Source organism: Podarcis bocagei (genome assembly GCF_964188305.1).
Source record: "Podarcis bocagei genome assembly, chromosome: 7".
Taxonomy (NCBI): domain Eukaryota; kingdom Metazoa; phylum Chordata; class Lepidosauria; order Squamata; family Lacertidae; genus Podarcis; species Podarcis bocagei.
This window is the reverse complement of record NC_138132.1, coordinates 17,453,229-17,466,040: the sequence shown is the minus strand read 5'-3', so window position 1 is coordinate 17,466,040 and position 12,812 is coordinate 17,453,229. Positions and strand designations below refer to the sequence as shown.

At 48.6% G+C, this 12,812-nt stretch overlaps 1 protein-coding gene across 1 annotated transcript in view; it reads right to left on the bottom strand.

Moving 5' to 3' along the window:
- Positions 1 to 12,812, bottom strand: part of IGLON5 (IgLON family member 5) — a gene marked incomplete at its 5' end in the record, with an annotated part of 135,719 nt that overhangs the window by 28,156 nt on the left and 94,751 nt on the right. The window contains 1 exon segment of the mRNA XM_081199795.1: positions 3,767 to 3,845. Coding sequence (XP_081055921.1) covers positions 3,767 to 3,845 — 79 coding nt within the window.

Here is a 12,812-nt window from a genome sequence, read left to right as displayed (position 1 = left end):
GAGGAGGATGGAGGCAGAAGCAGCCGCCGCCTGTGGCTGGGCCGAGGGGATGGCGGCGACGGCAGGGTGCAGAGGCTGCCCGTGCCCGGCCAGGCGTCGGTGGCGGCGTCGGCGCTGCTGCAGCGGCTGCTCCTCCTGTGAGCAGTGAGCGGAGCGCAGCCACAGCGACGGCGGGGGGCGCGCGCGCTAGGGCGCAAGGCTGGCGGTGGCGGCGGGGAGCCCGGCGGAGGAAGGAACTTGTCCCTTCCCTCTGGACTCGCGCCCCCCCAGATGTTGCGCCCGGTGCGGTCGGCACCCCTGGCACCCCCCACGCTACGCCACTGGCTGGGTATCATCTGCATACTGATGAGCACCCTGCCCAAATCTAAATGTTCAACCTGAAACATGAGGTGCTAAAGTACTTGGGAAGGGCTGTAGCTCAGTAGTGGAGCATGTGCGTTGCAAGCAGAAGGTTTCAGGTTCAATCCCTGGCAGCTCCAGGTAGGGCTTGGAAAGAACCCTGCCTGATACCTTGCAGAGCTGCTGCTGGTCAGTGCTGGACAATGCTGTGCTAGATGAGGCCAGTGGTCTGATGCAAGATAAGGCAGCTCCCTATGTTTCGAGGGCTAATTGGTCAGATCATAATACAAAAACCATCCGGAAAGCACAAGAAATGACGGCCACATTTGGAACTGGCACTGAGTCTGCTCCACTGAGACCCATTAGTGCATGGAACACCAAAGAAGAGAAAGAGCAATGAGCAAGAAACAAGCAGAGGTCCTTTGTGCTGGGAACGAGAGGTCATCATAGGGCCAGATGGAACCCTATAATGCAGCCACGTGAGACCTGGGCTTGTGGCTGCTACCCCCATAAAAAGAGGATAAACTCTGGCAGCCAGCGGTCGCTGAGAGCTGCAGTTGTTCTCTTGCTGAAAGTCAGGTGGGCATGTGTTCCAAAAAACCTGTGAGATGTGATAATGGCTGTCCTTGAGCATGTGCAGAGTATCTTCCCTCCTCTACTACAGCTCTTGTGCTCTAGGACAGCATGAGTTCTAGTCAATCTGGCTGCAGCCCATAGCATCTCACTTACACAACTAACCATCACTCTCCCCCTGAGCATGTGCAGAGTGGAGAATGCAGTTTTAAAGCTCAGTCCTTACTCAGAGAGGGAGAAAGGGGATCTCAATGCATCTCTTTGCGATGTGGGGTGGGAGAAGCTTCTCCAGCTTGCTAGGTTGCTGTAAAATCAAGGGCAGTTAAAACCCTGGCACCAAGCATCCCTGCACATATTTTTATATAACTGCACTTAATTTTGGAACGCAGAATTTCACATAATTCTGCGCTATTGATATGGTTGAAAGATGCAAGGTGTGCTCTCCCGCACATTTTTGGGTACCGTGCTGCCCCGCAAGAGCACGCCCCCCCCGAAAATGGGATGTTCCGATTTAAACAGGACAGTTGAGGGGTATGATCCTGATGTGGGGGTAATGGAATTCCCTCAGAATACAGGGAAGGAAGGCTCTCCTATGGGGGCCTACTGGGAAGGGTTGTGACTCAGTGGCAGAGCACCTGTTCTTTGTGCAGGTCCCAAGTTCAGTCACCAATGTTAGGGCTGGGAGAACTCTGGAGGGCTGCTGCCAGCCAGTTACAGGCAACACTGCTTTTGGCGGTCTCTCGCACTGACCCAGTACAAGGCAGCTTCCCTATGTCCTCTTGCTTCGAAACAATGCAGAAGTATTCGCACCAAGGCCTGGTGAATTTATGCCGCATTTGACAGAGTTATTAGCCATCCCGAAAGTCACCGCCAGCTGCTATTAACGCGTTATGAGAAGGTAATTGTGCGTTGTGCCGTGAGGTGGGGGGAGGGGGAGAGGGCATATTTTATTTAAATACTGTCAAGATGTTGCGATGAAACTTTAATAGGCAGGGAGAGTTAAATGATTGAACTGCGGGACGAAACCTGCTCTGGGTTCAGACATCAACGGAAGGGGGAACGGGAGAGCAGGGTCAGGGAAAGGTCCCGCTCTCTGTTGGAGCAAAGGCTGTAGATGAAAGATGGCTGCATCACCAGAGAGTGTGCTTCTGTTTTGCTCTGCTTGGAAGGAGCCACTCTTCCCTTACATGGGAGGTCTGTGGAGGTCCCTGGGCCCAGCAGGCCCAGCACAAGACCTGTGTACGGTGGTCCGCTAGGTGCTTACATTTGCTAATCCCCATTTCTCCTTTTACCTCAGGGCAATTGAATAAAGAAAGCCAACATGTGGGCAGCAGGTAGCTGCCCCACAAATCTTAAGGTAAAGGGACCCCTGACCATTAGGTCCAGTCGTGACCGACTCTGGGGTTGCAGCGCTCATCTCGCTTTATTGACTGAGGGAGCCGGCGTACAGCTTCTGGGTCATGTGGCCAGCATGACTAAGCCGCTTCTGGAGAACCAGAGCAGCACACGGAAACGCCGCTTACCTTCCCGCCGGAGCGGTACCTATTTGCACTTTGAGGTGCTTTTGAACTGCTAGGTTGGCAGGAGCAGGGACCGAGCAACAGGAGCTCACCCCGTTGTAAGGATTCGAACCGCCGACCTTCTGATCAGCAAGTCCTAGGCTTTGTGGTTTAACCCACAGGGCTTCAAATCCCCTGGGCTGGGAGGAAAGGCCACAGTTGGGAGAGCACCTGCAGAGGGTCCCAGCTTCATTCTCTGGCATCTCCAGGTATTGCTGAGAATGTCCCCCACCTGGAAACCTGGAGAGCCAGTCAGCATAGCAGTGGAGACCAAACCATGAGGGCAACTGGGGCACTGCCGCACTGATCTCAGTCTGCCCCCAGCTAGCCCTCACTTATCTGCCTTCTTACAGTCTGTGGAATGGATCTGCCTGTCTTCTTCCTTTTTAAACTCTGTGTTGCCTCCTCCAGCAGGGAGGAGGATGGGGACAAAAGTGGAATTAGTTGGCTCTGCCTGCTATTCGCTCTGGCGCCACCTGCTGTTGGCCTCCTTGCCTTCTGCCCTACCAGCAGCAGTGGGCACTGCAGTGTAGGGAACGTGAAGCTAGATGGACCAATGGGTCTGACTCCCTATGTTCCTATCAGCCCAAGCTAGTGTGACCAGTGTTCAAAAAGGATGCGAGCTGTAGCACAACAACGTCTTGAAATCCACAGGCTCCCTATTCCCAAAGACAGAGGTGTGGGGTTGAGTGGGGGCTGACATGGAAGTTCTAGTTAGTTTAGAACAGGAGGAAGATATGAGTCCATACAGCTTGAGAAACTACTTCCTCAACCTGAAGAGGTTTTGGACTATAAATCCCATGAGCATCAGCTAGCAGGACTCTACTGGTTAGGTTGGATGGGAGTTGAAGTCCAAAACCTCTGAAGACCACTAGGTTGTGGAAGGCTTTGGTCTGGTCCATGGTAATAAATTAATGGGGAGGGCTCATCACTCTCTCAGCCACCCACCCATCCACACACACACACACACACACACACACACACACACAGTGGTACCTCGGGTTACATACGCTTCAGGTTACATATGCTTCAGGTTACATACGCTTCAGGTTACAGACTCCGCTAACCCAGAAATAGTGCTTCAGGTTAAGAACTTTGCTTCAGGATGAGAACAGAAATTGTGCAGCGCGGCAGCAGCAGGAGGCCCCATTAGCTAAAGTGGTGCTTCAGGTTAAGAACAGTTTCAGGTTAAGTACGGACCTCTGGAACGAATTAAGTACTTAACCCGAGGTACCACTGTATATATACACACACACAGACAAATACGCACTCCTCGGTCAGAGGGAGAAACTCACCTTAGTGTTGCATTGTCCCCTTGACAAACTGTGTAATTGTCAGCTGGCTGGTTAAAATCAGCACCCCGAACCAGCAGTCCTGCACAATGAAAGACACAGAGAGAAGTTGCTGTTAGAGTGCGGCCGAGGGATTGCCATGTAGAGAGATCCAGGGATGGCAAAACAAGCAACACCTCTTTTAGGAGTAGGGCTTTTAAAGTTGTTATAAGGCCGAAACCTCTTGTCGATGTAGAAACAGGCAAGCTTTCTGAGCTTTCCCATTCTTAATATCATCCTGTAAGAATTCTGCCTGAAGAAGAGTTCTGTATAACCTAGAAGTGACACAGCCCTGGATCAACAGAGGATGATGTTCACAAAATGATTTATGATTAGATTATCACTCAGCTGTCAATATATTGAGCTGCTCTGAACTAGGAATGGTTGACTACATCAGTTTCCAATTCTCTTGGTTTCTTGTTTTTTTCAAATCTTAAATTTGGCTCTCCACATTTCCACATCAGTTTGTGATTTATTTATTTTTAAGTTCCCATGAAAATTCACCAGCGTTTTAGCACACATTTCTACTAATACACACATTTTTGTGAAGTGATTTCCCACAACAGAATGTGTTCTTGTATTTATTTTCACCGCACTAAACATACTTTACTCTAGTCCATGCATTTATGTACACACTGCTTGTCTGGGTAGCTGGACTGCAAAATTCAGAGTTCTGTGCAAATTTCAAGAGATGGCTTTGTTTCAGCTTCAGAAAGTGACAATTAGGCAAGTTCACCTTTAAATGCAAAAGCAATTAAATGTCTCCCCCATCCGCCCTCTGAGCTAGCCACTCTATTTTGGGGTACAATAGTAGAAAGCAACACTGCAGCTTGTTTACTTTCTAGGGATATTCACATGGCAATCTCACAGTCCCACCCTGGAGTCAGCACTGACGAGGAACAGAGCATGTAACCCTACTGATTCTCTCAAACCATTGTCTATAGCAGACATAGGCAAACTCCAGCCCTCCAGATGTTTGGACTACAACTCCCACCATCCCTGACCACTGGTCCTGTTAGCTAGGGATGATGGGAATTGTAGTCCCAAACATCTGGAGGGCCGGAGTTTGCCTATGCCTGGCCTACAGTTTAGCACCCACAGGCAGGTCAAGAAACCTTTTTTAGTTAAAGGAACCTTTCTTGGCTCTCTCTTTTTGCCTTCAGCACTGCAATGGTTGTATTGCACACACACACACACACACACACACCATGCAAGCCCCTCACCTGCAGTTTGAAGTGGCACAGGCTAGGAATAGCATTGCCACATGATCTGCTTTTTGTGTAAACTAACTGTAAATCTCCTTTCCCATTCATTTACATCTCCTTGGGGTATTAATGACTCATTAGCATTGCTGTAGTTCTCTTTGAGGTATCATTGACTGAACAGCACTTAAGTGTGTTGAAGTGCACGGTGTGATTTCTTCTTTACCTGACAGCAGATGCAAGCATTGCATCGCTTACCCGCACTGTCAATGACGCTTCTGCTTAAAGTAACAACAACCTTGATGATGCCTTCCCCTGCTCCGGCCCCAAACACACAAACACGTAAATATGAAGACAAGTGTCTGAAGAAGAAGTCCATTTGGTCATGACTCATAAGATCCCCTTTCTCCAAACATTGTGCTTCTCTAAAACAAAAGGAAGAGAGGCAGAAAACAGAGTGCAGCAGTGCTCTGTCCACCTGCAATTCCCAGCAACTTGTCTTTGAATGCATACTCTGCCTCTGAACATTGAGGTTCCATTTAGACAGAGTGACTGCTGGATTTCCTAGCCACCTTCACCTGGATCTGACTTCTGAGATTCCACCTGTGCGAAGCAACCACTGACTGAGTATATGGCAACCACCAAGGACATTGGAGTGCCACCTCCTATCAGGGCTGTTTAGAGAACATTTGTGAAACAATCTGACTCATGGTACAAGCCTCTCTTCTCTTCTGAATTGGGGTGGAAGGTGCATGTGCACACATAACCTAGATTGCCCGAGGGCTCATCAGCGGGGATGCCTCATCAAATGTGCCTCCGTTTTCTTTCCCTGTCAAAAATCCACTGACTCTCTCTCCCTCTCCCAGTGATCTAAGGTCAGGAGGCTTAGAGGCTGGGCTGACAATAGCTGGAGAAAGGGTCCAAGAGACAAGTCTGTAGATCCTGAATGTCATGATGTGCAACCTGGTCATTAACAGGTTCTGATGCTGCAGAGGTAGGAATGTCATGAGTCAGATGCCTGGCTTGACTCTTATTTGAGGGGGCTGGAGGTGTTGTTGTTGAAGCACAATGGTCCCTCGGGATGCCCAGACCCAGATTGTTTGTCATCACGAGCTTGCGATTTGAAAGCAAGCCCAGGATTTCAAAACATGCAAAGGTTGGGCAGCAGTAGTAGAGATAAACGGCACCATTTGTCATTTCCAAAGTCTGGCTCACCCACGGCAATTCATCACTTGATATGATGACTGCTGCCATCAGGAGGCGGTGCTGTCATCAGGGCAAGAATTTGGGGCAGAAGTCAACAGAAGGAGCAGGGGGACACACAAACACACACTAAAAAAAACAGAGCAAGGCTTAGCTTCTCACATGCCGAAGTAACTGAAGTCATTACACATCCCAATCTAAAGTAGCCCAGGAACTATGGCCCAGAGTCTAAAATTATCTCCCTGCACTGCTGCTCAAAGGGATGAATAATTAAGGTGAAAACCCACAGAGAGACTAAAAAGAGAGGGAGTGAGCTTCCAGGCTGCCACTATTTTGGGGTGGGGTTCAACCACATACCAGCAAATTCAAGTTGCACGGTTATAGGCTAGTTGGGAGCTCTTGCACAGCATAAGTGCTTCTCCAGAAGATCAGACATTTTTTGCAACAGGGAAAGGGATGGGAAAATTCACTGGGAATGCGACTGGGAATGTTGCACCCCTGCAAACAAATCAGGCCAAATGCCCATTGAATAGCTAACGTCGTTTAATCTCCCTGGATAAAATGACCAGGATGCATGTTCAATAAGCAGCTCATCTAGAAGCATCCAGATCGAGGGGGAGGTGTACGTCAAGGCTCAGAAAGCCACATCCTCCGATTCGGAAGGCCTTGAAAAAAAGGTGGGGCTAGAAAACTGGGGGGAACCCAGAAAGGAGCACTCCATGCTGCAACATTTGGTTGTGGCTCCCACTTGCCTGCTCTGCTACAAAGCTATGGACCTTTCCCTTTTGGGAGGCTTCTATTTTCTTGACTTCCCAAGACAAAGACAATTTTATACCCCTCCGGTGCTGTAGCTAGAGTGGGAAGCCCTCTGCTGACTCCAGGTTGCAGCTGCTCCCCTTCCATGGGAAACTGGAAATCAACCAGCCCTGTGACATTTTGCAGATCCTAAGCTCCGGGCACTGAAAACAAGGCCTGAAGCTCAGCCCTGGCCTTAGAGCACTGAGGCATTGCTCCTGTCTGAGATACCCAGTCACTACGCCCACCCTGCCCATATTCCATCATAACTGGAGTCCAGGTTGTGATTGACAGGCATCAGCATCTGGGAGAGATCCGAGGGTCAAAGCTTAGTCAGCAGCCACGCAGCAGGGGACCCGACCAGCAACATTTTTATTATGGATTTATTTATTTATGTCTTCCAAGTGATTTCCTTCCACTGCCTAGCACAGCGCAGGTCATTCAATGGTGTCACCAGCATTTGGGGGCATCTGCTGCAAAGATTGGAGCCAGGGAAAGAGGTGGAGGGATTTGGACAGAGTCAGCCCCCTATCATCTGCCCTATGCATGAGATTGCAGGTCCTATTCATGGTTAATGATGCCTCTTCACTAGAGCTATTAAAAAGTGTGTGTGTGTGTGTGTGTGTGTGTGTGTGTGTGTGAGAGAGAGAGAGAGAGAGAGAGAGAGAGAGAGAGAGAGAGAGAGAGATTTTCAAGCAAATTCTCCTCGCCCTATTCTGGCCTGCAAAAAATCCGAACCTCTCTCTGCTCATAATTTGCCATCAGTCATGGGCTACCTGTTACATACTGACATAGCTAATTTTTTGTCCATAGGCTTCAAATATTAAGGACTAGCAGCTGCTCAGCAAATACCAGCAAAAACACTCGCTGTTGTGATGGACCAGTGTAGTAAATAGAGAATCTGCATATACCAAGGACTCAGGCTGGGTTTGCATGCTCCCAACACGCAGTGTATTTTTGAGAGCTCGGCACACAGGGGTGTTGCATATACCCCAACATGGTGGGCACCCTGTAAGTGTAGGTCAGACAACTCAGATTTGGGGTGGTTTGCCTTTCGGTGCAATAACACCCCCAAGTTCTGTGCTTTATTTTTCCTCAAAGAGTCAGGAAAGCCGGGGGGGATCCATTTAGTGTCATTCCCTGCAAAAATCCCCATGCTACCAAATTTTGGTAGTCACAACCGAAACACAGAATATATTTGGTAAAGTCCTAAAAATACATTCCAGTGATTGTGAATTAAAGGGGTTGCATCCACTGTTAGTCGTACTCCGAGTCAAACCCATTGACCTTAATGCAGTGGCGTAGCGTGGGTTGTCAGCACCCGGGGCAAGGCAAGTAATTTGCGCCTCCTAACCCGTGGATTTGCGCCCCCTAACCTTAACCCCCAGATGTTGCGCCCGGTGCGGCCGGCCCCCCCTGCACCCCCCACGCTACGCCACTGCCTTAATGGACAAGATGAACATAGGGCTATTAATTTAAATCGTTGGTTTGTTTCCCAAAATTTCACACCGCTTGACTGGAAAAGCAACCACCACCCTCGGAGAAGTTCACAAAAAGAATAAAGCCATGGAATTATCAGTAGAAACAATATAAAAGCAACTATTTACGATGATCAAAAATTGGGGAAACCAGCCATAGGCTAAAAAAACAAAGAAGACACATTCTACAAATTGGGATACAGGTCTGAAATGAGTAGAACTCCCTATGGAATGAGTGGTGGAACACACACACACACAGTGATAAAGATATCTATACAGATATCCATATAGATATATTTCCAGTTTCTAAATCCAGATTAGGAGGGTGTGATCTAATTTTGCTTGTTTGTTTGCGTGCCTGTGGAACTCAGACCAGGTAAGGCAGCCTGCCTGACCTTGCCGATTCTTAAATCTGTCCACAGATCAGCAATGCATTGTGTGTATGTCTGTGTGTGTGTGTGTGAGAGAGAGAGAGCGCAGAAGCCTGCCTGGGCCCCTCCGGTGAAGTGCTTGATTAAGATTCTGTCTGGCTGACGAATGGAGCCGGACACAAGTTGGAGGGGCAGACGGTTGCTTTGCATGCAGAACCAGGGAGAAGGTGACGAGGGAAGAAAGAGACATGGACAGAGATCAATCACAGCCCGCGCAAGCCCTGCTAGCTCTCCTCAGCAATGCCTCGCAAGCCTCCGGCTGTCCTTTCTCTCTTTTCCTCCCCGCCACCACCAAGCCCCTCTCCATTCCTACACAGCTTGTGCCCCACCAATCCTATCAACGTTCCTCAGAGGGCGGAGGCTGTGTGCTCCAGGTTTCCCTTTGGCCCAGCTCCCCATCCCTCTCCATCCCAGATAGCCCTCCCCTATGACAGATTGCAGTGGGCAGGTATCGAATTGGCGACTCTCACTTGGATGTGACATCGTGTTTACTTCATGTTCTCGCTCTGGCTACGAGTGGCGACTGTCAATATCCAGCAACTGGCACCGTGGCACTCAGGCAGCTTGAGGGTCACAGCAGATGCTGCTAAGCCAGCAGTCCCTCCTGGACCAGGACGTCTGCTTAATGCATGCGCTTAGCACCATTGTCAGGGCCTGGAAGCGCCTAGGACGCATCATGCCTCACCAGAAATCTGTGCACACACACATACTCACTGACCCTGTTACTTGGTGCCAAAAGGCTGTCTGGAGGAAGGACTAGCCCCTGAGCATGAGCAGAGTTCTTTTCTTTTAACATCAAAGACAAATGGAGGGGCAGTCAACGTGGGACCTTGCAGATGTTGTGGAGGGCAACTCTCATGCTCCCCATGCTGCCTGGAGATCATGGGGTGTTGGCATCCAAGAACCCTATGGGGGTCACCACATTGCCTTAAAGGTAAAGGTAAAGGGACCCCTGACCATTAGATCCAGTCCTGGCCGACTCTGGGTTTGCGGCACTCATCTCGCTTTATTGGCCGAGGGAGCCGGTGTACAGCTTCTGGGTCATGTGGCCAGCATGACTAAGCCGCTTCTGGCGAACCAGAGCAGTGCACGGAAACACTGTTTACCTTCCCACTGGAGCGGTACCTATTTATCTACTTGCACTTTGATGTGCTTTCGAACTGCTAGGTTGGCAGGAGCAGGGACTGAGCAACAGGAACTCACCCCATTGAGGGGATTCGAACCGCCGACCTTCTGAGTGGCAAGCCCTAAGCTCTGTGGTTTATCCCACAGCACCACCTGGGCTAATTCACAGAGGCATGTTCATCCCTCAGCATCACCCATCAATAGGGGAAATGAAGCACGGTCAAAAGAAGTCCTATTCATTTCATTAGGCTATGGCAAATTCTAACATGAGAGAGGGAGAGGAGGAAACTCTCTGGATTGTCTCCATGCAGTGCCGGATTTACGTATAAACTAAACAAGCTATAGCTTACGGCCCCACTCTCTTGGGGGCCCCAAAAAATTTAAAGAAAAAAGAAAACACCTGGATGTACATTTCCAAAATATAAGATAAAAAATAAATTAAATAAAACCTACATACAGCAACAGTGTTTTCTGTTGTGTAGGCTCCTATGATGTAAGTAATGGGCCCTGCCTGCTAGCTTGCTCCCTATAATATCACTGGTTTGCTCATTTTTATATAGAGGGTGCCTACATTCTGCATGGACTGTTATGTGCAAATGGCTTTAGATACATATTAGGTCCATAAATAACCATATAAAGGTAAAGGTAAAGGACTCCTGACAGTTAAGTCCAGTCACGAATGACTCTGGGGTTGTGGCGCTCATCTCGCTTTACTAGCCGAGGGAGCTGACGTTTGTCCGCAGACAGTTTTTTTCCGGGTCATGTGTCCAGCATGACTAAGCCGCTTCTGCCCAAACCAGAGCAGCGCACGGAAACGGCGTTTATCTTCCCGCCGGAGTGGTACCTATTTATCTACTTGCACGTTGACATACTTTCAAACTACTAGGTTGGCAGGAGCTGGGACCGAGCAACGGGAGCTCACCCCGTCATGGGGATTCGAACCGCAACCTTCCGATCGGCAAGCCCTAGGCTCAGTGGTTTGGACCACAGTGCCACCTGTGTCCCTAAATTACTGTATAGCATATATTCAACACAAAAAACAGCAGCAATTTGTTGTTGACAAAGTACAGCTGGACATATAAAGAGCCCCATTACCTTCAGTAGCTAAATCCGGCCCTGTCTCAATGCCATTCATGTTTTTATAAAACTTGGTAGCTCAGGAAGAAAAGGCGGCATTGCGAACTCCACCAGGCAATATAAAAAAATTCCTTCCAGTAGCACCTTAAAGACCAACTAAGTTAGTTCTTGGTATGAGCTTTCGTGTGCATGCACACTTCTTCAGATACACTGTATCTGATACACTGTATTCAGATACACTGTATCTGATACAGTGTATCTGAAGAAGTGTGCATGCACACGAAAGCTCATACCAAGAACTAACTTAGTTGGTCTTTAAGGTGCTACTGGAAGGAATTTTTTTATTTTGACTATGGCAGACCAACACGGCTACCTATCTGTAACTGGATCCACCAGGCAATGTTTTGCTAACATTTCAAGAAGGGTTGTAACTCAGAGGTGGAGCAGTGGCTGTTGGCTACAACAGGATGCATCTTTCAAGCCTGATTCAGCAGTGGGGAGAGGTGGGGGCACATCTTCTCCTGCAGGCACCCATTGGTGACCCCTCCTGTAGACAATATTGAGCTATGTGGACCAAGGGTCTTCTGTAACTGAGTATAAAGTAGCATCCTATGTTTTGTGGTGTCGTCTCCCCCTCAATAAAGATTGGAGTGCCCCAGTTTAAAGACAAAAAACAGCCTTGCTAGATCACATCAGAGGTTCATTGTTCTAATACTCCTGATTCCCATTTTTAATAAAAACGCACTCCAGATGCCACCAAGTCTAGGGAGGCACTGTATAAAGTAATAATAACAATCAATTACTCTGAGTGGAGCTCTACGGGAGTGTCTGGTGTGGAGGTTAAAATAGATGATGTGCAATAAAGCAACAACAACAAGTGTCGTACTTATACTCTCCTTCCTTGGAGGTTTTTTAAAGCAGAGGTTGGATCTGTCATGGATGCTTTCGCTGAGATAATTATATGCATCTGGATTTTATTTACTATTTATTATTATTCCATCCCTCCTTCCCTTCCAGGAGCTCAATGGGGCATCTCTGACTCCTCATTCTATCTTCACAACAACCTTGTAAAGTAGGTTAACCTGAGAGACCATGACTGGCCCAAGGCCACTCAGTGGGCTTCATGGCTGAGTGAGGATTCAAAACCTTCTCTCCCAGGTCCTTGTACAAGAACTATTAACTGCTGCACTGCACTGGCTCTCTGCTATCTGATTTCCACTGGTGGGAAAAACATGCAAGCTTTCCTCTTAAACAGAACACACACTCTCTCTCCATCAGACAATACTGAAAAGTCGCTCGTTCCCTGGTATATAGAGGGTGACGTTACATATTAAAGCAGAGCAGAAGGTTAATATGGATGAAAAAAAAATCCTCGGGGAATGATATTCTGTTCCTTGCCCTCACCCAAGAAGCAGGCATCACAGTTAATTTTGCTTCCCTTCATCTTCGTGTTGCAAATGCCCCATTTTCAGGTGCCAAGTTCCGGTATCTTTCATAGTAATGGGATATAGACAGCTGTTGCCGTGTTGGTCCCAGAGATTAAGGAGTGACAAAATGAGTTAAGCAGTGTTTTTATTGCAATGTGAGGTGGTGCCTAAGGACTCCCCTGTCTGCACTGACTGACTTTCAAGCACGATTCAAGGAGCTGGTTTGGATGAGGGATGGTGCCAGCCTGGTCCCTGAAGGGCCAGATTTGGGA